Genomic DNA, 21,992 nt, shown 5'->3' on the forward strand with positions numbered 1-21,992 from the left:
AAGGGTGCCAGATGGGAAGGACGTGGTACTGACAGCAGGAGTTTTCCCCAGCTCTTTCCCTTCTCTCAGCACTAAGGCAGCAAACCTGGTAAATCCAGAGTCCCCAAGCTGGTGGAATTGTGTGTCAGGTGTTTGAGGCACTTTGTGTAGCTTGCTACCTTTGGTATCTCCCTGTGCTGTGCACGTTCATTTCCCCTCTTTTAACCTCAGCACAGCCCAGATCTGTCTCTCCAGCATTATCCATGATCATGGCCTATCAAAGTCAGCAGTGGGGAAGGAACTGCATTTTGCTTTCCTTAAACCATGTGCCTCCCTACATGCTCTGATTCGAGAGCGAAAATACTTTTTGTCTTTCAGCCGTGTTGCTCATTTTCGCTGTGAATCATTCAAACCATGGACATGGCCACTTCAAAGCTGTGTCAGTGGGAAAATGGGAGAGAAACCAGATGATCCAGAAGCACACTTGATCTGTCTCCTCTCACTCAGCACACTTGGAGGACGCTCTGGATCAGTGGTGCAGGGCAAGCCTAGGACATCAGGAGGAACTCTGATTTTACTGCTGGTGTGCTGCCATGCAGCCTGGGAAAGGAGAGGGGCTTCTGTGCACGGCTGGAGCGTGGCAGTGCTGCGGGAGCTGCACAGCCATTCTGCAGCCTTGGAGCCAGCTGCTGGTGTTTCCCTGCTGCTGCTCAGTTTTGCTTCAATGTTTCCACAAGAAAGCAGATGAAGTAAGATATTAACAAGTTAAAAAAAAAAACCAAGCACAAGCAGTGATAAAACTGCGGACGAAAGATCTTTTAATAGTATCGTTTTTCTTTTATTAACTCTTTTGTCAGTAAAATTGTTGCTCCTGACTACCTCTTTATGCCTTTTGAACCACATGTATTTCTAATACTTTTCTACTACTTGTTATGGCTTTTGAGCCCCATGTACAACAGACGGGTGCCATCGAGAGCAGTTTTCTCCCAAATAGCCTCAAACACTCGTTCCTTTCTCCCAGAGAGGCTGAACCCCGTGTGGTTCGTGTCCCATCGCACACCCCTGGCCCCGGTATCAGCACAGGGGATTTGGCCCGGGCGCAGCCATGTGGCGATGCTGCCGCAGCCCAGCCCAGCCCCTGGGGCCGCTGTCCGGGTGCATTTGGCAGGGCACGGACACAATTTCAGCGCCGTCTGTCTTTGTGCTCCGTGTTTGTGTGGACCGTGCGGGCGGAGCGGGGCTGGCGGGAGCCGCGCTCCCCTCAGAGCCCCTGAGGGCGGCAGCAATGGCGGCGCCGCTCCCTCAGCACCGCCCCGGGGCGGAGCGGGCGCTCTTTGGCGCCAAGACCGGAGCGCGGCTCCTCCGGGCCCCGCTCGGCCATGGCCGCCCCTGCCGAGCCCGGGCACTCGCCCGGCTTCAAGAAGCCGCCGGCGCTGCTGCGGCTGAAGCGCAAACGTCCTGCGCGGAGGAGCGACCCCGCTGCCGCCGCGGAAGCCGCCGCCGCCCCGGCCCCGCGGGGCTCTGCGGCCGCCCGCCGCCGCAACCCCTTCTCCAGCCTGGACAACGCTCCGCGGCGGGCGGCGGCCGCCCCTCAGCCTCCGACAGCGGCCCCCGCGGGCGGGGATCCATCGGCAGTGCCCTTCTGGCAGGTGGGACCGAGCCCCGGCAGCGGGGTCCTCCGTGCTTAGCCCTCAGGCATCGCCCTGCGCGCTCAGGCATCGCCCTGCGCCCTCAGCCATCACCCTCAGCCATGGCCCTAAGCCCCTCAGCCCCTTCCCGATGCAGCCCCGGGCTCGCCCCCGCCTCCTCCGAGGCCCTGCTGGGCTCGGCTGTTGCTCAGCTCTGGGTGCAGATCTTGTGCTCACCCCGAGCGGGGTTTGTTTGCAGCCCGGGGTGCTGAGGATCACTCGGGAAATGTCACCGCAAGGGCAGTTTTTAAAATGATCAGCCCGTGTTCCTTTGTGCTGTGCCTAATGCTGCTCTTTCATTCAGTTTTTAGAGCCGGCCTGTGAGGAGAAGCCTCCCGGGAGAGCAGAGCCTGCTGAAAGTTCCGACATCCTCGCCCTAAGCCAGGTACGAAACTGCACACGGTGCTGAAAAGATTCCAGCTGTTCTCAGGGCACACAGAAAGCTGAAACTGTTTCGCTTGGTATTTGGTGCCCCATCTTTGCATAAAAGAATGTACTGAAATGTATTCAAGGAAATTTCTTACATTGATGTTTCCTGTTCTGGTGACAGTCTTTTAAACCCAGCCTTCTGCCTGACCTCACTGGTATTGTAGTTCCGTGCACAGAGATTATTGTCTTTCAGTTTTCCTGACTATAATTTTACTGTTTCTTAGTTTTATCTGTAGTTGAGATGAGGATGTTTTTCACCAGATAGACCTTCTGCAGTCTGGTTTTCAGCTACAGAAATGGAGCAGTTCATCAAGCACATAGGAAAGCAAGAATTCCTGAAAACCAGCCCTTGAAATTCAAACCGAGTTTCAATAGACATTCTCTAATGTTGTTCTAGGTCCAGACACTGAAGTTCAAACTAAATTAGAAGGATAGGAAAAGGAGAACAAACTGTCTTGGAGGTGCCCAGGGCTTTTTTCAGCATGTGACCTTACAGTCACCAGGAGAGGATGAAATGAAATAACCATTTTGGCATGGAAATTCTTGTCTTCATAAACACCAGGCTCAGGGCTTTTTTTGTTTTAATAATTTATCTTTTTATTTGTTCCTAGTTTATACTGAGTCATGAGTGGAAGCCCTCTCATGTGGTTTTATAGGCAATAGAATGGAGTATTTTTGTTTGAATCTGTTGCTGAGTAAAAGAATGAAAATAGTAGTGTATAAAAGAATATAGAAATTATAGAATATAATAAATAATAGAATATAATAAAAAACAGAATATGATGTAATAATAATAATATATATATATAAAATAATAACTGTCAGCCTGTGGACAGGTTTAATTTTCTGCGAGTTAACTGATGCTGTTTCTGCTTGCTCAGGACCTTCATTCCCCTCTTGCTGCACCCAAAGCTCCCTCCTCGCCACGCCACGAGTTCCCTGCAGACTGGAGCATTAAAACACGGGTTCTCTTCATGTCCTCCCAGCCCTTCACGTGGGCCGAGCACCTGAAAGGCCAGGAGGAGGCGCAGGGGGTGGCTCAGCACTGCAGGGCCGCGGAAGCCTCGCTGCCCCGGAGCGTGCAGGTGAGGGCCGGGCGGGTGCCTGGGGCTGCAGCTCTGCTCGCCGCAGCTTTGCCGTGCCCCTCACTCGCTCTGGGCCCCGCAGGAGCCGCGGCTGTGCACGGAGCTGCGCTGTGCCTTCCAGCAGAGCCTGCTCTACTGGCTGCACCCCTCGCTGCCCTGGCTGCCGCTCTTCCCCCGCCTCGGCGCAGACAGGAGCATGGCTGGGAAGGCCTGTCCTTGGGCACAGGATGAGGCCCTGCAGCAAGTGCTGATGAGCGACTGGTGAGTGCAGCCTGATGGGCTGGGTGAGGGTGAGCGAGGAGATTGTAATTAATCACAGAGTCGTGGCATGGTTTGGGTTGGAAGGGAGCTTGAGGATTAACAAATTTCAGCCCCTGCCATGGCAGGGACACCTTCCACTGTCCCAGGCTGCTCCAGGCCCCAGTGTCCAGCCTGGCCTTGGGCACTGCCAGGGATCCAGAGTGGATTCCATGCCAGCCCCTGCCCACCCTCCTAGATAACAATTCCTAATTCCCAATCTCCCGTCCATTCCTGCCCTCTGGCAGTGGGAGCCATTCCCTTGTCCTGTCCCCACTCCCTCTCCAGGGCAGGGGCCCTGCCAGCCGTGCCAGCGCTGTGTGTTCCCTGCAGGTCGGTGAGCTTCACCTCGCTGTACCAGCTGCTGCGGGCGCGCCTCTGCCCCTATTTCTACGTGTGCTCGGCGCAGTTCTCGGTGCTGTTCCGCGCCGCGGGGCTGGCGGGCAGCGCCGAGCCCACGGCCGCCATCGCGCCCACCACGCGTGGCCTGCGCCACGCCATGTGCTCCGAGGGTAAGGGCACGGACATGGGCACAGGGATAGGGCATGGGGATGGGGCATGGGCATGGGCACCGGGATGGGACAGGGATGGGAATGGGCATGGGGATGAGCACCGGGATGGGAATGGGGCAGTGCCGAGCCCACGGCCGCCATCGCGCCCACCACGCGCGGCCTGCGCCACGCCATGCGCTCCGAGGGTAAGGGCACAGGGATGGGCATGGGGATGGGCATGGACACAGGGATGGGGCAGGGCGGGCACACGGCTGCCATCGCGCCCACCACGCGCGGCCTGCGCCACGCCATGTGCTCCGAGGGTAAGGGCATGGGGATGGGCACTGGGATGGGCATGGGGATGGGCACGGGGATGGGGCAGGGCTGGCACACAGCCACCATTGTGCCCACCACACTCGGCCTGCGCCACGCCATGCGCTCCGAGGGTAAGGGCATCAGGATGGGCATGGGGATGGGCACTGGGATGGGGCAGGGCTGGCACACAGCCCTCACTGCTGCCTCTCCTCACCACAGGCATAGAATTCTCTTTGCCTCTGCTCGAGGAAAGTGGAGCCAGGAAACAGAAAAACTCTGAGGAGAGTTTGGAGACAGAGACGGCTGAGGGCCTCAGAGCAGGCAGCAGCGTGGAGGATACGGGGTGAGTAACAATGCTGGGTGTCTCTGGCATAAAGGGATGGGGCATCACTGATTCATTGATCATTAAACACCAGCTCAGAGGCTGTGAGATTTTAAAGAAGAAAGAATTCAGCCATAGATTCATTGATCAGGTAAACATCTCAGGGGCTGGGAGATTTCAGAGGAGCAAGCATTCAGCCATAGCTCATAGTCACAAGTTTCTTCATTAGAAGGCAATATAGAACTTTTTGCATTTCTTATTTTGCATTTCTAACCTATCACCTTTACTTACTTCTGCTGCACTGTGGATACTTTTATCCAATGGGTTTCTAACTCACCTACACACATATGCTTCTGTTACAACTTCCAAACTCTTAGTTACTCTATACAAGCACACCCTTACATTATAAACCCTTCACCACCTTATCAATACACTTTCTCACTTAAGGCATATTCTTACTTACAACTATAGAAAATAAGTTTATGATTTTTCTACTTAATGTCTGTTCTTTGTTCTTAATGTCTCTTATTCTACTTAATAATGTTCTTTATTTTTGCATCAATCCAAGCTCCTTCCAAGGCTGCAGATCAAACCCTCCTGGATCTGTGGAAGTTTCTATCTTTCCATTTCCCACAGTTGTGCAGTGCTGGAATTCAGGGGCATCTCCACGCTCCTGCACAGTCCATTTGGAAAACCTTCCTCAGAGGCATTGCCCTCCTAACCCTGATCCTGTGTCTCCAGGGAACCAGCTCCCAGCGATGATGATGATGATGGAAACTTCTCTTGGCTTGAGGAGATGGGAGTCCAAGGCAAGGTGAAGAAACCAGATACTATTTCTATCCAACTGTATCCTTCCCCTGATCTTCCAGACACCAGAAAACCCTGCAGCTGTTACAGTGCTGTGGTACACAATTTGAGTTCTGGAGAAGTTTTTGAGAACTCTTTTCCAAATATGAATCCTCACGTTCCTGCATGTTATGAGAAACTGCATTTTTTTTTAGTTACTTTGCAAGTATTTCTAGGATTTGAAGCCAGGGTTAAGGTGCTGTTTAATATCTGAAGAGCAGATCTGGGTAGGTGCACAGCTGGGTGGGGTTTGGGGATTTTGGTCAGGTGGGGTGTGGGGAGGCTCACTGCTCCAGCTTTTTGGCCCACGGATGCTCCATGGCTTTCCCTTGACTGGGCTCCCAGGCGCAAGGAGAAGCACGAGGTGCAGGTGGATCACCGGCCCGAGTCGCTGGTGCTGGTGAGAGGCAGCCACACCTTCAGGCTGCTCAATTTCCTCATCAGCTGCCGCAGCCTGGTGGCCGTGGCGGGGCCGCAGGCGGGGCTGCCCCCGACGCTGCTGTCCCCGGTAGCTTTCCGGGGCGGGACCCTGCAGACGCTCAAGGTGAGGGACGCGGCGGGCTCCGGGAGCGGGGGGAGCGCTTCCTTACCCAGGGAATCAGCTCCTGGCTTGGTGAGGCTCCCCTCAGGCACCACAGCGGGGTTGTTGTGGCTAAAGCCTGAGTCAGCATTTTGTCTGCAGGCACAGCCCGTTCCTAAATCCCTGCAGCACATCCCTGCCCTGAGCTGACATCCCAGCGTTCCCTTTCTTACCTCCCTGCACACAAGAGCCTGTGCAGGGCCGCCCAGAGGGAAGTGGCTGTTAAGATTCTCCCCAGATCTTAATGGCTCTCAGACTATCCCAGCCCCTCGCATGAGGAGCCCCTGAGGCACAGCTCACCCTCTGTTCCTGCAGGGAATGGTTTGGATTGGGAGGGACCAACCCCTGCCATGGCCAGGGACACCTTCCCCTATCCCAGGTTGTTCCAAGCCTTGTCCAGCCTGGCCTTGGACACTTCCAGGGATCCAGGGGCAGCCCCGGCTGTGCCAGAGCTTCCTCACCTTACAGCCAAGAATTCTTTCCCTATATCTAACCCAGATTTCTTCCCACTAAGAACAGCATCCAGTCACTTGTTCCACCAGAGAAGTTCATCCTGGTCTTGTGCACTTCCCTTCCCAGTCCCTGCAGCATTCCTGCAGTCCAGGAGTACATTTTAGGAGTTGTTACAGGGACATTCAAACCTCGTGCATTGCACAGGGAGTGAACAATACTGAGAAGCGTTTCCATTTTCAGCGGGGCTGTGGCCCTGTGGTGTCAGAGCGGTGACAATTCCCAGCTGTGCTCTGTGTGACCGCGGTGTCCTGTCTGCCCCCAGGCTCGCACTGTCAGCGGCCGTGCCCGGGTGCCGGGGGGCTTTGAGGACGTGTTCAGCCTGGAGGTGCTGGGGCCGGTCCTGCCGCACGCCCTGCACGCCCTGACGCTGCTGCTGGGCCCGGCGCAGCGCGGCTCCTTCCGCGCCCTGCTCAGCCCCCACGAGCCCAGCGCCGCCTTCAACACCCGCCCGGGCCCGCCCCAGGTGAGGAGGAGCGAACACCGGGACGGGGAGCACAGGGCTGGGATGGGGAGCGCACACCGGGACAGCCCCGGGGCGGGGAGGGTACACCGGGACAGGCCCGGGACGGGGAGCGCACCCCGGGACCTTCCCGTGGCAGGGCCTGCCGCTGGAATACCCGGGAGCACCAGAACAGCCGGGAGCCTCTGCCTGCAGCCCGGGGCTCGTCCTGCCCCAGCAGAGGTAACGGGAGCTCCCCAGCGGGCTCTGATTTCCCGCACAAAGCTCATTCCATGCGTGCGCCCTCCACAGGAGGACGGGCAGCAGGAGCTGCCTGCCTGCGGGCTGCATCCCAGGACGCTGGAGCAGCTGAGGCAGTGTCCCACGCTGGGGAAATCCTCCCTCCGCCTGCTGGAGATGAAGGATTACAGCTACACCTGGAAGGCCTAGGAATGCTGCTGGTGCCTGGAGCAGGACATTCCCTCCCAGAGCTGCAGGTGCTGAGCTTGGGGCAGGGATGCCCCACACAAGTGCTGCACAGGAACACCTCCAAGGGCTTTGGAGGAAGGATGGGAAAGGCCTTGGACATCTCCTTTTTTACTGTACAAAGTGTTTTTAAAATAAAATGTGCTTTTATTGGTCTGGTTTGCCCCTGGCAGGTCAGTGCTCTCCATGCACACACAGCTTCTGTTCCAAGCATGGAATTTCTGCTCCTGCTCAGGGCAGGAACTCATAACCAGCTCAGAACTAGAACCCCCCAGGGCAGGGGATAGGAACCAGATGAGCTTTAAGGTCCCTTCCAGCCTAAACCTTCTTGGGATCCCATGGATGGGTGGAATGCTTGGCAAAACCCCTTCCCAGACTGTTCACAGCCCCCTGCCCCCCTCAGCAGCTGCACCTTGGGTGTGTGGCACCCCTTGGCTTGGGGTGATCTTCAAACTCCACAGGGAGGAATGGAGGTCAGAGCTCCCACACTCACCCCAGGCCTACAAACCACAGCCTGAGCAGGGGAACAAGGGGAGGAATCAAATGCCTGCAGCACCTGGGCACAAGGGAAGGGTGGCCAGGCCTTGGCACCTCCAGGGAGCTTGGCAGTGCCCAGCCCTGCAGGTGTCCCCTGCAGGTGGCACTGAGTGCTCTGGGCTGGGGACAAGGTGCCCATGGGCACAGCTGGCACTGCATGGGCTGGCAGGGCTGGGCCAGCACCTGGGATTCCATGGATCACAGAGACAGAGGAAGAGGAGCAGGGTCTGCCCAGGCTCTGAGTGTTTCCCTGCAGGTGGAGGCTCCCAGGCCTTTTGGGGAGGGTGTCACTTCTCCATAGCTCTTGGCTGAGCACATTTCTGCAGCAGGGAATGCCACAGCTGAGTGGGAACTAACTCGTGTTTGTGCTCTCCAGGTGTATTTCCATAACCTGGTGTTTGTTACTGAAGTGAAGCTGTGGGCAGCAAAGCTCAGCTTTCCCTGCTGCTGCCCCTGGGCTCTGGGATCACCCAGCAAAGCCCCACAAACCCAACACAGGCACAGAGCAGCCCCTGAGCCTGGGCCAGCCAAAGCTTCCTCTGCCTCCAGAGCCTTTGTCTGCCCCAGGCCCCAGCAGGGATGCAGCTCTGCTGGAACTCTGGGTGATCCAGCATGGCTTTACAGAGCTGCTGAGAGCTGGCAGCCCCAGGAGCAAAGCCCAGCTGCTGCCAGGATGCAGGGCTGCTCCTGAAGGATATGGGGCTCCAGGGAACACACAGAACCCCAGCTTTAAGCCATGACATGCAGACCTTTCTGAGTAGTTATTTTTCAAATGGAGCCTTCAGTGGGACTGGATTCTCTGCTGCTGGGAGAGAACTCAGGTCTTTACCTTATGCCTGGGAAACAGGGATACAGACAAAGGAAGCAAACAAGTACAGGGGGCTCTACATTCCCAAATCTGATGGTGTCCAGTTGAGGAGTCTGAGCTGCCATGGGCAGAATCCTCAGCAGCTGCAGGGTCTGAGCTCTGCCAGGCCACTGAGTGTGGAGGGAGCAGCTCCAGCCCTGGGATGGAGCCAGACACCCCCAGGGTGCCTCCTCCCATCTCTGCTGGGATTTCACACCTCCCAAACACTTGCAGTACAAGCTCCACACGTTTAGTCAGAGACCGAAGGCGAGATGCCAAAGGGAAAAAAGTTTAATTCAAGACAACAACGTCCATGAAATGAAGATCAACTGAAGCATTTTCGGAGCGCTTGGACAGACTCACAGGGGCTTTTCTGTCTCCAAACCAACCCCAACTCCCTGCTGCCCAGGAAACACCACCCCTTGTCCCTGCAGAGCAAGGAGACTCCACGTTCTGTGCCACTGACGGGACCCACACGGCTCCAGGCACCAGGAATTCCTCAGCTCCATGGACCCCCATGGCCAGAGGGTCCCTCCCGTGAGGCCTGAGCAGCCTGGCTGGGTTTGTTCTGTCCCCAAACCCAGCTCAGGTTCACCCCTCACAAACACTTGTCCTGGGACAAGCACCTGAAGGACCCCAGTGCAGGAATCCTGGCAGCCTGCTCCTACCTCAGATCCCTCAGGGAGGGTGCACTGCCCCTCCCAGTCCCACGTGCACACAGATCAAAGATTAATGCTTCTTAAATAAAAAATAAAAGTAAGAAAAGCTCTCTACATCCTCTCAGCTGTCCAACTGCCCAAACTCTGGGTCACGCTCCTTGAGGGCAGAGGATGCTTACCCTTAACACTGCATCCCAAGGAGTTATTTTGTAAAAGTTCAAAACAAACAAAAAACCACCAGACCTGCTCCTGCCATCCCAGTGGCTGTTTGGAATCCTCACAAAGCCACTTCTGTATCGTGTGTGTGTTCCTTGCAGAAGGCATTTTGGTGTGTTTAAATTCCTGTTTCCTGGCTTGGCAGCCCTTGCAATTACCGTTTACTGACCAGGGGTGAAGATTATGAACTTGTGCTGCTTTATTGACCAAGTTGGGTACAACAATTGAAGCATCATTCTACCCCCTCCCTCCCCCCAAATCCAGTTGTAGATTTGTTAAAGAGTTTAAAATTCACATGAACCACAAATCCGTACAATCAGCATCAGGCAGTGGATTCCCCGGTTGGGAAGAGCAGCCCCGCTGCGAGGCCGGGCCGTGCCCGAGCCCCCGCGTGCCCCCGGCCGCCCTGGGGTGGCACCGAGGGGCAGCGCCCGGGCACGGCCCCAGGGTGTCCCCAGCACCTCCCCGAGCCCAGGGAACCCTGCAGCCACTACAAAACTGTATCAAAGAAAGGGTCAACGCTCTGACAGGAGAGGAACTGCAGGAGCTTCAGCCAAGGGTCTGGATTTCTGATGCCTCCAGAGTCTGTCGTCTGATTTAGTCGTTTAAGAAATAATTACATCACTAATGTAAACAATATAAACATACCAAAAACTAAGTATGATTTAAATACATTTGGATGGTACAAAAGAAAAACCTGCGGGTGTCTGTACAGTTTTTACAAGGTGGGAATCGCCGATGTATTTACAACATGAGAGGGGCAAATACCATTTCTTGTGCAGAGTAAAATGCTCAGAACCAGTGTCCCAGTAAAGCCAAGCTTAGCGGTGTGAGGCACTCCTGAACATGGTGGTATTGACCATGCTTTCCTTTGGTACGAGTCCCATGGCCTGCAGCGCCGCCGTGGCCGCCGTGGCTTTCGCGTGCTTCTTGTTAAGGCTGGCAAAGGTGGGCCTGTACTCGTTGCCATTGACTCTCACCTGGCACGGGGGAACCAGGGGTTAGCGAGGGGGCCGTGCCTGCCCCAGGCACACTCTGGGCAGCTCCTTTTTAGGGACACAGATCCCACGGCTGCCTGTCAGCAAGGACATTGCAGGGGATCCCACCGTGCTCGGGGCTGGGAGGGACCTCACGGGCCAGCCAGTGCCACCCCTGCCGTGGCAGGGACACCTTCCACTGTGCAGGGCTGCTCCAAGCCCCAGGGGCCTTGGGCCCTGCCAGGGACCCAGGGGCAGCAACAGCTGCCCTGGGCTCCCTGTGCCAGGGCCTGCCCACCCTGCCAGGGAATTCCTAATTCCCAAGATCCCATCCAGCCCTGCCCTCTGGCAGAGGGAAGCGATTCCCTGCGTCCTGCCCCTCCAGCCCTTGTCCCCAGTCCCTCTCCAGCTCTGCTGGAGCCCCTTTAGGGCCGGCAAGGAGCTCTGAGGTCTCACTGGAGCCTTCCCTCCTCCAGGTGAGCACCCCCAGCTCTCCAAGCCTGGCCTCAGAGGGGCTCCAGCCCTGGGATCCCAGAATAAAGTGCTCCAGGGACTCGGTTTGGCCTTTCCAGGAACAGGACTTGAACGTTCCAGCACCGAGACGGCTCCACCATCCTCAGCCAGCCCCGTGAGGTGTTTCTATCAAACAGAAACATGGATTTCACCCCTGGCACAGAGAAAGCAGCACAGGGGCAGGCAGCCCAGACCCACCTTGAAGATGAAATGCTTGCGGTGATCAGGCCCACTGTCGTCCACCAGCACGAACTCGGGGGGCGTCCACCTCCTCTTGTTGCAGATCTCCATCAGCGCAGACACCGGGTGCTTCCCTGGCACATACACACGGCAGGGTCAGTGCCCAGCCAGCCCCTGGCAACGGCGCCATTCCCGACAAGGAACTCACCTGAAAGATCCTTCATCACCACGTAATGGCCAGACCTCTTCTGGGCCTTCTCTCCCACAGCAACCAGCCCTGCAAACAACACAGGCACGATGACATCCCCTGGTTCCACTGATTCCCTGTGCCCACTGACATTCCCTGGTTCCACTGATCCCCTGTGCCCACGGACATTCCCTGGTTCCACTGACATTCCCTGGTTCCACTGATTCCCTGTGCCCACTGACATTCCCTGGTTCCACTGACATCCCCTGGTTCCACTGATTCCCCATTCCCACTGACATCCCCTGGTTCCACTGACTCCCTGGTTCCACTGATTCCCTGTGCCCACTGACACTCCCTGTGCCCACTGACATTCCCTGGTTCCACTGATTCCCTGTGCCCACTGACATCCCCTGGTTCCACTGATTCCCTGTGCCCACTGACATTCCCTGGTTCCACTGATTCCCTGTGCCCACTGACATCCCCTGGTTCCACTGATTCCCTGGTTCCGCTGATTCCCTGTGCCCACTGACATTCCCCGTTCCCACTGACATTCCCTGTTCCCACTGACATTCCCTGCTCCCACTGACATTCCCTGTTGTCACTGACATTCCCTGTTCCCACTGACATTCCCCATTCCCACTGACATTCCCTGCTCCCACTGACATTCCCAGCTCCCACTGACATTCCCAGCTCCCACTGACATTCCCCGGTCCCACTGACATTCCCTGTTCCCACTGACATTCCCCGTTCCCACTGACATTCCCTGCTCCCACTGACATTCCCTGCTCCCACTGACATTCCCCATTGCCACTGACATTCCCCATTGCCACTGACATTCCCCATTGTCACTGACATTCCCTGCTCCCACTGACATTCCCTGGTCCCACTGACATTCCCCATTGTCACTGACATTCCCTGTTCCCACTGACATTCCCCGTTCCCACTGACATTCCCTGCTCCCACTGACATTCCCTGCTCCCACTGACATTCCCTGTTGTCACTGACATTCCCTGTTCCCACTGACATTCCCTGCTCCCACTGACATTCCCCATTGTCACTGACATTCCCTGCTCCCACTGACATTCCCCATTTGCCCCTGGCCCCTGAGGCAGCAGCAGAGCACAACCAGGATCACAGGGATCACACCTGGAGGATCATAGGGATCACACCTGGAGGATCACAGGGATCACACCTGGAGGATCACAGGGATCACACCTGCAGACCCCACCCAGCTCTCAACCCTCCACCTTGTTCCATCCTTTTCACTCAGTCCATTCTCCCCAAGGAAGACTCTGAAGCAGCCAGGAGGAGAAACCTCTCAGCACTCTCACACAAGGCAGAGAACACCTGGTTTTCCAAGGAAACCTGGTTTCCCATGCCCTCTTTGGAGAAACAATCCACAAGGGAGACACTGAAGAACATTCTCTGACTGTTTTGTGCAGCCCTGAGTCACCCCCTGCCTTCAGCTTGCCTCAGACACAGGAGCACAGGGACCCTTCCCCTTATCCAGAGATGTCCCTGTGTCCCCTCCTGCCAGGAGTGACCCACAGACCTGGATTCCTTGTGCTCTCTGAATTTACAGGGTTCCAGCCCCTGGGAGCCAAGCAGCAGAGAGTGGAACAGCCCCCAAGGGCTGCAGGGAGCCCAGGCTCTCCTGGAGTCACTGCAATCACCAAAGCTCAGCCCTGCTCTTCTGAAAACCTTACAGGATCAAGGAAAGAACTGAAGAATTGCCAGAAGTGTCTGAAATTCCAGTGACAATCCACCAGAGAAACTCAAGTTTCTCCCCATGGATTTTGCCACTCTCAACCTTTCAATATTCCTTTGTTTCTTACCTCCAGTTTTCCTGCTGTGGCTCTGGTGAATAAAGACAGGGAGATACTGCAATTGCTTCCAGTGTCTTCCTGCTCCTTCAGCTTTTGTGGGTGGCATTTGGGTTTCTCTTGCTTTCCAGGAAAATCCTTCCCTCCTTACCAGATAATCACCCCAATATTCCTGCAATCCCTAAGCAGGGCCTTCCCAAGGGGCATGAAGCCATCAGAGACAGTCACTGAAGGAATTTTACACCCAAACCAAGCAGGGATGCTCATCCTCCTCAATCAACTCTCTCCCTGCTGTTGAGCCCCTGACACTCCAGTCCACCTCCTGTCTCTGGGACCTCAGCTGGGAATTTCAAACAAGCTGCAGCCTCCTGAGTCACTTCCTGGGACCAGGAATTGTATTTTATTTGGGCTGGTTTATATCTATAAATATATATTTATTAAAATAGATCTTTTAATAATTATTAGAATATAAACTCTAATATTTATAAAATAAAATACTGTTTTCTACATTGAAAAATGTCTAATCAATTCCTTACAAAACAAACCTGGGTGGTGGGTTAATAACAGCCTTCCTGTCAAACACTGTGGACTTCAAAACTCCACACACAAGTTTAAAAAAAAAAAAAAAAAAAGTATTTGTTTTACCCATTTAATCACCCAAGAACACAGATGTCTGAAAAACTACTTGTCCTCAAAATATAATCCCTAAATATATAATAGAATACATAATAACATATATAATCCCTTGTCCTAAATATATTATATAAAATAAATAATATATATTATGGTATATGATATATACTATATATATACACTATATAATGTATAATATGCAATATATGTAATATAATATAGTATATAATATATAATAAATAATATACAATATTATATATTATAAATAATATAAAATATATAATATATAATATATATTATATTATATGTACTATAATAAATAATAAAGATATAGTATATGATATATACTATATATACATTATATAATATATAATATACAATATATATATCATATATAATAATTTTCCTGCTTGTCTGTGACAGGACACCTCCTGCCCCTCATCTCCCTGTGCCACAGACCTGGGTGGCCCAAGAGCAGAGGGAATTCTGCACCCAGGCACAACTTTGGTGGGAATGATCAGGTGAGGCCGCACATGAGCAGAAGTGTTTCACCAGCAGGGAATACAAAGCCCAGCTGGGCTGTCTGGAGGGTGGCCCTGGTCTCAGATGACTCTCACAGGCCAGCAGGAGCAATCACTGCCTCCAGGCACCTTTGGGCTTTCATTTCTCTCTTTACACAGAAAGGTTGTAAAGAAAAACACGTGAGGGGTTTGGCCATTCAAGCTCAGTTCTGAGCAGTGACAAAAGCCAACACAGGCCCTGAAATCCCAGAATGGTTTGGGTGGGAAGGGACCTTGAAGCCCATCCAGTCCCATGGGCAGGGAAACCTCCCACTGTGCCAGGCTGCTCCAAGCCCCATCCAATGGCCTTGAAATGAAAATTCTGAGTATTTCCACCCCTTGCTTTGAGATGGGTTGAAGGTTCTTTAGAACAATCTTTAGAACAGCAGGAAGCTGACCCACAGTCAGTGTGGAGTTGCTGTTTTGTTCCATGCAGAGCAGAACAATTAAATTAGAAATCCTGACTGCTGAATTTTGGATTTAAAGCAAAAGGTGTTTCAGATGGAGAATCTCCAGCAGCACCCAGCACACAAACCTCAGTGGCCAAGCTGAAGGAGCAGCAGCACTGGATGGCTCTGCTGCACCAGGAGAGTTCTCCCCTGTGGCCATGGACAGGAAACCATGGGAAACAGGGGAGGAGGTTTCCAGGGAAAGTGGAGGCTAAAGCTGCTCTGGAAGCAGCCCTGAGGATGAGCAGAGCTGCCCTCAGCAGGATCAGGCTGGAGATGAAGAGCAGGGAAAGGACCAGAATCCCCAAAGCCCTGAGTGTGAGTCACTGGCACAGCTCAGCTTTGGGGCTCTCAGCTCTGTCCCCACTGACCCCTCTGGAACTCTGACCCCTCTATTCCACCTTCTACCCCACTCCTGCTCCAGCCACTTGCTCCAGAGCCACCACTGCAGCTTTTCCACAAGGACAAAGCTCTGGGCTGACTCCAGGCCTTGGCAAACCCGAGGTAAAATCCCAGAACCTGCTCCATGTGCCAGTGAAGCCCCCCAGACAACACCTCCTGCTCCCAGGGGCCTCTGCAGGCAGCTGAGCAGCCACAAACATCCCTGAGGCAGGACTCCAGGACTCACCTTTTCTATCTGTCTTAAAGTCCACCATGATGGGCTCAACGCTGCCTTCCTTGTTCTTCCCAAGGCCTTCTCCTTCTCTCCAGCCCATCTTCCTCATCAGCTGAGCTCCCATTCCTCCAGTTACAGGGGCTGCTCTTAAGAACTGATCCTATCCAGAAAAAGAGAAGTAAAACAAGGCCTAAAGTTAGCGCTGGGATTTTAAGTAAGAAGTGGGAACTTCCAAAAAAAAAATGTTTCTAACAATTTTTCACAGACTCAATTAAAAAATCAAAATAAAAAAAAAAAATCCACCTGAGCTCTGTGGATTTTTAGCCCAAACCAGTGCGTGGAACCCGGAACTCACGCGGACACACGAGACACAAATCAATGTTTGGCAAAAAAGAACAACTTAGGAAAAGTCTAAGGTGATCCCAAAGTGGCAGTGACCCTTGGCAGACAGATGTGTTTAACCAAGCAACAACCTAAAGACTCTAAAGGCTCTAAAGACTCTGCTCTGATCCCAGAGATGTCCTCAGCTCGGGAAGTGGGAACTGATCCCGGCACAGCTGTGCCAGGGCACCTCCTCGTCCAACAGAACACAAGCACATTTAGTCATGACATTCACAGGCTGTTTAGGCGGATTTAAATCTAAAAAAAAAAACCTCTCCCCACCTGATTCATTACACAGCAGTTGCACATTCAAGTTCTACTCTGAAATTCCACATGGAACAAACAGCTTTTGCTTTCCCCTCTCTTGATTTTAACGGAAAAAGGCGCTTGGCCCCCCAGTTTAGCAGCAGCAGTCGTCACATTCTTTCAAATGAGCATTAACAAAAGTTGTTAAACGGTGAAAGCTTATCAACAGAAAGTTTAAACATCTGCTTTGATGTAAAGAACTGTAAAAACTCCTTAAATGTTACGTACCTAGGCCTCGCTGGCCGCAGTGTTGTGAATAGTAGGGCTGGCACTGACCGTGGCAAGAAGGCGGCTACAAGGATTTGACCCTGAAACAAGTTTCCATATAGAGGGGTGAAAGTTCACAGGTTATTCTGTGAACTATCATCTCTCGTGCCCCCCCGCTGACCCCAAAGCAAGTCAAGCATTTCCATCACAGCAGAGCCTGGCTTTGCCTGCCCCACGCAGCCGGGCAGGGCTGGCTCACTGCCCGGGCACAGCCACGCAGCCTCGGGGCTCTGCCGCCCCTGGAGCTGTGCCTGCCAGGGCAGGAGCTCCCCAGAGGTCACAGAGTCACACGTGGCCTGAGCTGGAAGGGATCCATCAGCACCACGGGCTCCGAGCGCTGGCCCTGCACAGACAGCCCAGCAACCCCAGCCTGGGCATCCTGGGAGCTCCTGGAGCTCAGCACGGGCCTGGGGCTGTCACCAGGGCAGGACTGAGGGGTCCCTGCATTCCCAGGGCTCCCTGCATTCCCAGGGCTCCCTTTGGCAGAGCGTGTGTTCCTCAGGGATTCCCTGCACACGCCTGTGCCTGGCCCCTCGCTGCAGGCTGGCACCAGTGTGGCAGGAAAGCCCTGCTGGAGGCTGTGCCAGGAGTGCTCCCAGCCTCTGCCCGGGCCAGGAAATCCCTGTGTGGATCCCCACGGATCCACGAGGCTGGAGGAGCAGAGCTGGGGCTGGTGCGGAGCCAGCCCCTCAGACACAGCATCCACAGCCCTTCCCTCAGCTCCCACTCCCTCCTCCCCTCCTCTCCAGGAACATCCTGCAAGAGCAGCTCCCTGCAGGCTCTGGAGCTGGGCTGGCTCCTGCTGGCTGCAGGTTTGGCTCCCTGGCTGCTGCAGCACCACGGGGTGTGTTCAGTTCACAAAGGACACAGCGCAAGCTCCTGCTGAGGTCACTGCGGCTCCCTCGGCTTTCCCAAACACCCGGACACCTGAGCCTGGCTCAGGAGCAAGGACAGAGCAGAACCAAAATGTCCTGGTCCTGCTCAGAGCCCTGAGCTCCTGCAGAGGAATTAGCAGAGCCTGAACAAACTCCAGAAACTGGAACTGGGAAGTTCTAGGTTCCCAAGGGCTGTTTGTTAAAGCATCCCTTCCGTGGTGAATTCAGGATCCTGGAGGGGAACTGCAGCAGGAACTTTGTGCTGACTCTTCAATGTGGCCAACAGAACCATGACTTGCACATTTATTATTATTAATAACAATTATTATTAATAATAATAATTTGATTCTAGAACACACAAATACTTGTGCATCCCACCAAAAGGCATGGGGAAGGTACCAGTGGGAAAGGAGCCAGGAGAAGCCCCCTTGGACTCAGGTCACTGAGGAAGCAAATGTCTGCAGCAAGGAAAAGGTTCCTGCATTTTGATTCTGGTTTTTTTTTTTTTTTTCTTTTTAATAATAAAGTGAATGTAAACCTCTAATGCCACCTGCACATTGTATTTTTTTTGTAGTTTAGTAACAGACAACTTCCCTCAGCCCATGATTTAATGAGTGGGGGTAAAACTGGTGCTGGGAATTCATTGAAAACCACAGAAGCAACGGAAATGTTCACAAAAGCAGGGAAGCAAGAGGCACAATTCTTCTCATTTTAAAAATCATCCAAGGGTGAGTCTCCCAAAAACTCCTGAGCAGCTCTGGACCTTTGCAGATCCAAATTAAAGGGGATGGAATACAAGAATCCCCAGGTTTCTGAGCATTTGGTTACTGCTGTCAGAACTACCTCATTATTTACAAAAGCATTTCTCTTTCATTCATTGATCTTAATTTGAGGGAGCCTGCAGGACAATTTGATACTTTTTTCCTTATATTTTGAGCTCTAAATTCCATGGAATCCCACTTCCATTCTGCCAACACACGGAGACACTCAAGAGCCACATTCTTGTGTCAGCACTTGCTTTAAAGAGAAGGTAAAACCTGATTTCTTCAGAGGCTTTAGAGCAGCTCTAATTAACTTTCTTGCTGATTCTTCAGGCTGACTCTTTGGAGCAACAATTTAGGAAGCAAAGACAACAAAGCCTTGAAGGCAGGGGTGGCAGCTCAGGGCAGGACTAAAGGCTGAACTCCAAGGAAGTTCAAGTTCCAGGAACAAGCATCACTTTGGAAAAACTGTGCCAGGCAGAATTTCCCAGTGAATCCCAGCATCTCCTGAGTGGGAAGGGACTCACAAGGACCATCCAAGTCCAGCTCCTGGCCCTGCACAGCCCAACAATCCCAGCCTGGCATCCCTGGGAGCTCCAAGCGCTCCTGGAGCGAGCTCTGGTCAGGATCTGGTCCCTGTGGCTCCTTGCAGGGACCCTGAGCAAGGGAATTTGGGCTGGGTGCTGAACTGGAAGAGGCTCTGGCCCTTTCAGCAGCACTCCCAGTCCTCCCACAGGCAGCAGCAGGAATCCCTTGCTGAAGCAGCCCAGGAGATGCCCCACAAGCCCTGTGCTCCCAAGCACCTGCAGGTGCTGCTCAGAGCTCCTGACAACAGCAGGGACAAGGGGATGGCTGGGAAAGAGAGCAGCCAGCCCAACAAACTCACCAGCTGTGGAATCATGGAATTCCAGACTGGGCTGGGTCAGGAGGGACCTCAGAGCCCACCCAGAGCCACCCCTGCCATGGCAGGGACACCTCCCACTGTCCCCAGTGCCCAGCCTGGCCTTGGGCACTGCCAGGGATCCAGGGGCAGCCCCAGCTGCTCTGGGAATTCCATCCCAGCCCTGCCCACCCTGCCAGGGAACAATTCCTCATTCCAAGATCCAGTCCCTGGTGAGCACAGAGCTGCTCTGCCCTGCCAGCTGAGCCTGGCTCCCCAGGAAAGCTCCTTGTGCCTGCGAGAATGGAAGGGAGGTTTGCACTTTCCAGAACTTTCTGCACAAGTGAGTGACCCAGCAGCTCCCCAGGGCCACCCCTGAGCACAACCCTGGGTTTGGGGAGCAAGTTCAGGCTCCAGAATTGAGCTGATAAATCCAGAACCAAGGGGTGAGTCTGGGAAAGAGGGAGTAAATAGACCTCAACAGAATTTGCTTGGAGAAACAAAAAATATTTGACCACATGCTCTGCCATTTCTTCAGCAGCACAGTGTGTTTGGAAGGAAAAAGGGAATAAAAATAGAAGCAGCCTTCAGAAAAGATGAGTCACATTTGTGAACTGATTACACTGATGGTGACAAACTGAAACAGAAGCCACTTTTTCAAAGAGAAAGGTGAGATTGTTCATAGATTTTTTATACCTAACACACATCACTCTTTTATGGACCCTGCTCAGGCCCCTGCACATAAACACCAAGAATTAATTAGTCCAGGAATGAAAACCATAAATCTTATTGCTACTTAGTGTCCCCACCCCAGTGCTCCACATGAAACCCTGCAGTTCCTAATTCCCAAACTGAGATTCTGAGTCTGCTTTGAGTGCACATTTCCTCTCCAGAGTCACTGGGAAAGGACAAGGAAAGGTGAACCCCACAAAATGCAAAGTGAAGACAGAGCTCAGCAAACCAGTTCCCCAAGTGCCCTGCTGCCCTCCTGAGTCACTCTCCTGGTGTTGTGGTGACCTCTGTCACACCCAGTGCCTGTGCCTGCTCCAATTCCTTCTTTCCTCAGACCCAGATGGAGTGGCTGCCACAGGCTCAGTCTGTGCTGGATGGCCCCAGCTCCTCCCATGGCAAAGTCCCAAGGGAAATGCCTTCAGCAAACAGCCAGAAATGTGCACTCACTCACAGACACAGCATCCCCCAGGAAGCTGCACAGCCCTGCTGGCAGATAAACCCACAGAAACACACAACACCCCCTAGTTGGAAGTGACCCATGAGGATCAGAGTCCAACTCCTGGCCTGAGGGAAAAATACCAGGTTTTTTATGTTAAGACACAGTTTTTATGCCAAAAAGGGAGCACAAGCCTGACTTAGTAACTGCTCATTGTCACAGGATTTCAGGTGTCCAAGTAACACACAACCAGTACTTTGCACTTCATGGCTGGTTTGTGTTCCTGGCCCTGAGAAACAGAACATGGACTCAGAGCCACGGGCCTGCTCCTTCCTGTGAAACCCTCCTGCAGCCACAGCAGGACTCCTCATGGAGCTGTGTGAGGATTCCCACCATTCCTGGAGCCCAGGGCGTTCTGAGCAGCTCTGGGCCCTCCTGGCAGAGCAGGAGAGCAGCTGAGGAGTGCCAGGGCAGGGAGAGGACTTTGTCCTGGCCTCCCTCCCCTCCAACTCCTCCTGCTGCCAGCAGGAGCCTCCTGTGTGCCCAGCCCCAGAGCCTGCACTGTGAGCACAGCACATTCCCAGCTCTGGGCAGGGCACGAGAGCTGCTGCTGCTGCCTCACTGAGCCCAGAGCCAACAAAATGTTCCAACATTGCTCTGCTCCTAGCAGCAGCTGTGTCAAGCACAGACCACACTCTTCTCCCATTCTCTTCCCTTGAAGCGTTTTGTTTGGCTTGTATCTGGTTTTTTTTTGGCTGTAATTTTGGTTTGTTCAGTTGGGTTGCTTTAAAGCAGATCCCAGAGTGAAGCTGGAGGACAGGTAAATCTCACCAGGCCCTTTCCACTTCACCCTTGTGAGCAGCCCCTCCTGCCACTGCCATCACAGGAGACCCCAGGGAGGAGGTTTGGGAAAGAGCTGCTCAGAGCTGCTCCCTTTCCAGGGCCTTGGGGACCCATCCCAGGTGCTGCAGACAGGGAGAACCCTCCCCTCACAGCCCTGCTGATCTCCTTCCCAAGCCCCTCGGTGGGAAAGCTCCTTCCTCACCAACACATCCCTGGGCTTCACAGTTCCCTCTGCCAGGAACAAGGATTGTCTTCAGCAAAGGCAGCATTTTGCTACAATCTCAGCTGTTCATAGCTGTTAAAATCAGACTTTATCATGCACATTCTGCATTAACACTGGCAAGATCCCAGAAGATTCCCATCTGGCCAGTGACTCAAATCTGTGTTCCCTGGCTCTCTGCACTGCTTGGCTATATGAAGTGGAAAACCAAGTTAGTGAATCCTGGCAAAAAATGTTTCTATTTTCAGGACATTGTGATTCCAGACTTTTGTGTTCAGCTGACACCAACTTTTATGGAAAATTCCACCTAAGCCTCAAATCTGACCTCCCAGCTTGGAGGGTGTCCCAACCGAAGCTGACACAGACTCAGCTGCAGCACCTGCCACACTGACCAGCTTAACTCCTGACTCCTTGTGCCTGGAAGTGGATGCTGCTTGAAGTCCTCAGATCTCCCTCCTGACAGAGCACCAGATCAGTGCTCACAGGCAAAGGTGCAGCTTGAGTAACTGAATGTACAAAACACACGGATGGAGGACGCAGCACACCCCAAAATCAGCCAGTGATAACCCACAGCAACAGGGAACTACTGCACTGTATCTCAGCAATATCAGAGTGAGAGGAACT

At 53.5% G+C, this 21,992-nt stretch overlaps 2 protein-coding genes across 5 annotated transcripts in view; one reads left to right on the top strand and one right to left on the bottom strand.

Annotated features, from left to right (window-relative positions):
* Positions 1 to 1,317: 1,317 nt before the first annotated feature.
* DONSON (DNA replication fork stabilization factor DONSON) lies at positions 1,318 to 7,495 on the top strand. The gene is made up of 10 exons (XM_054655103.2): positions 1,318 to 1,628; positions 1,972 to 2,052; positions 2,978 to 3,181; positions 3,264 to 3,442; positions 3,812 to 3,990; positions 4,504 to 4,627; positions 5,348 to 5,452; positions 5,798 to 5,996; positions 6,808 to 7,008; positions 7,297 to 7,495. The coding sequence occupies exons 1-10, from the start codon at positions 1,359 to 1,361 to the stop codon at positions 7,432 to 7,434; spliced, it is 1,680 nt and encodes a 559-aa protein (XP_054511078.2). The 5' UTR covers positions 1,318 to 1,358; the 3' UTR covers positions 7,435 to 7,495.
* Positions 7,496 to 9,904: 2,409 nt separating this feature from the next.
* Positions 9,905 to 21,992, bottom strand: part of SON (SON DNA and RNA binding protein) — a 37,725-nt gene continuing 25,637 nt past the window's right edge. For 2 of the 4 annotated variants that reach the window (XM_054652746.2, XM_054652741.2), the window contains exons 9-12: positions 15,680 to 15,827; positions 11,608 to 11,676; positions 11,418 to 11,533; positions 10,716 to 11,345 (exon numbers count right to left, since the gene is read on the bottom strand). In XM_054652746.2, the coding sequence (XP_054508721.2) occupies positions 10,731 to 11,345; positions 11,418 to 11,533; positions 11,608 to 11,676; positions 15,680 to 15,827 (948 nt within the window). In that variant the 3' untranslated portion in view covers positions 10,716 to 10,730. The other 2 variants (XM_054652751.2, XM_054652760.2) reach the window with 2 other exon arrangements.

This window comes from Agelaius phoeniceus, chromosome 2, assembly GCF_051311805.1.
Source record: "Agelaius phoeniceus isolate bAgePho1 chromosome 2, bAgePho1.hap1, whole genome shotgun sequence".
NCBI classification, from domain to species: Eukaryota; Metazoa; Chordata; class Aves; order Passeriformes; family Icteridae; genus Agelaius; species Agelaius phoeniceus.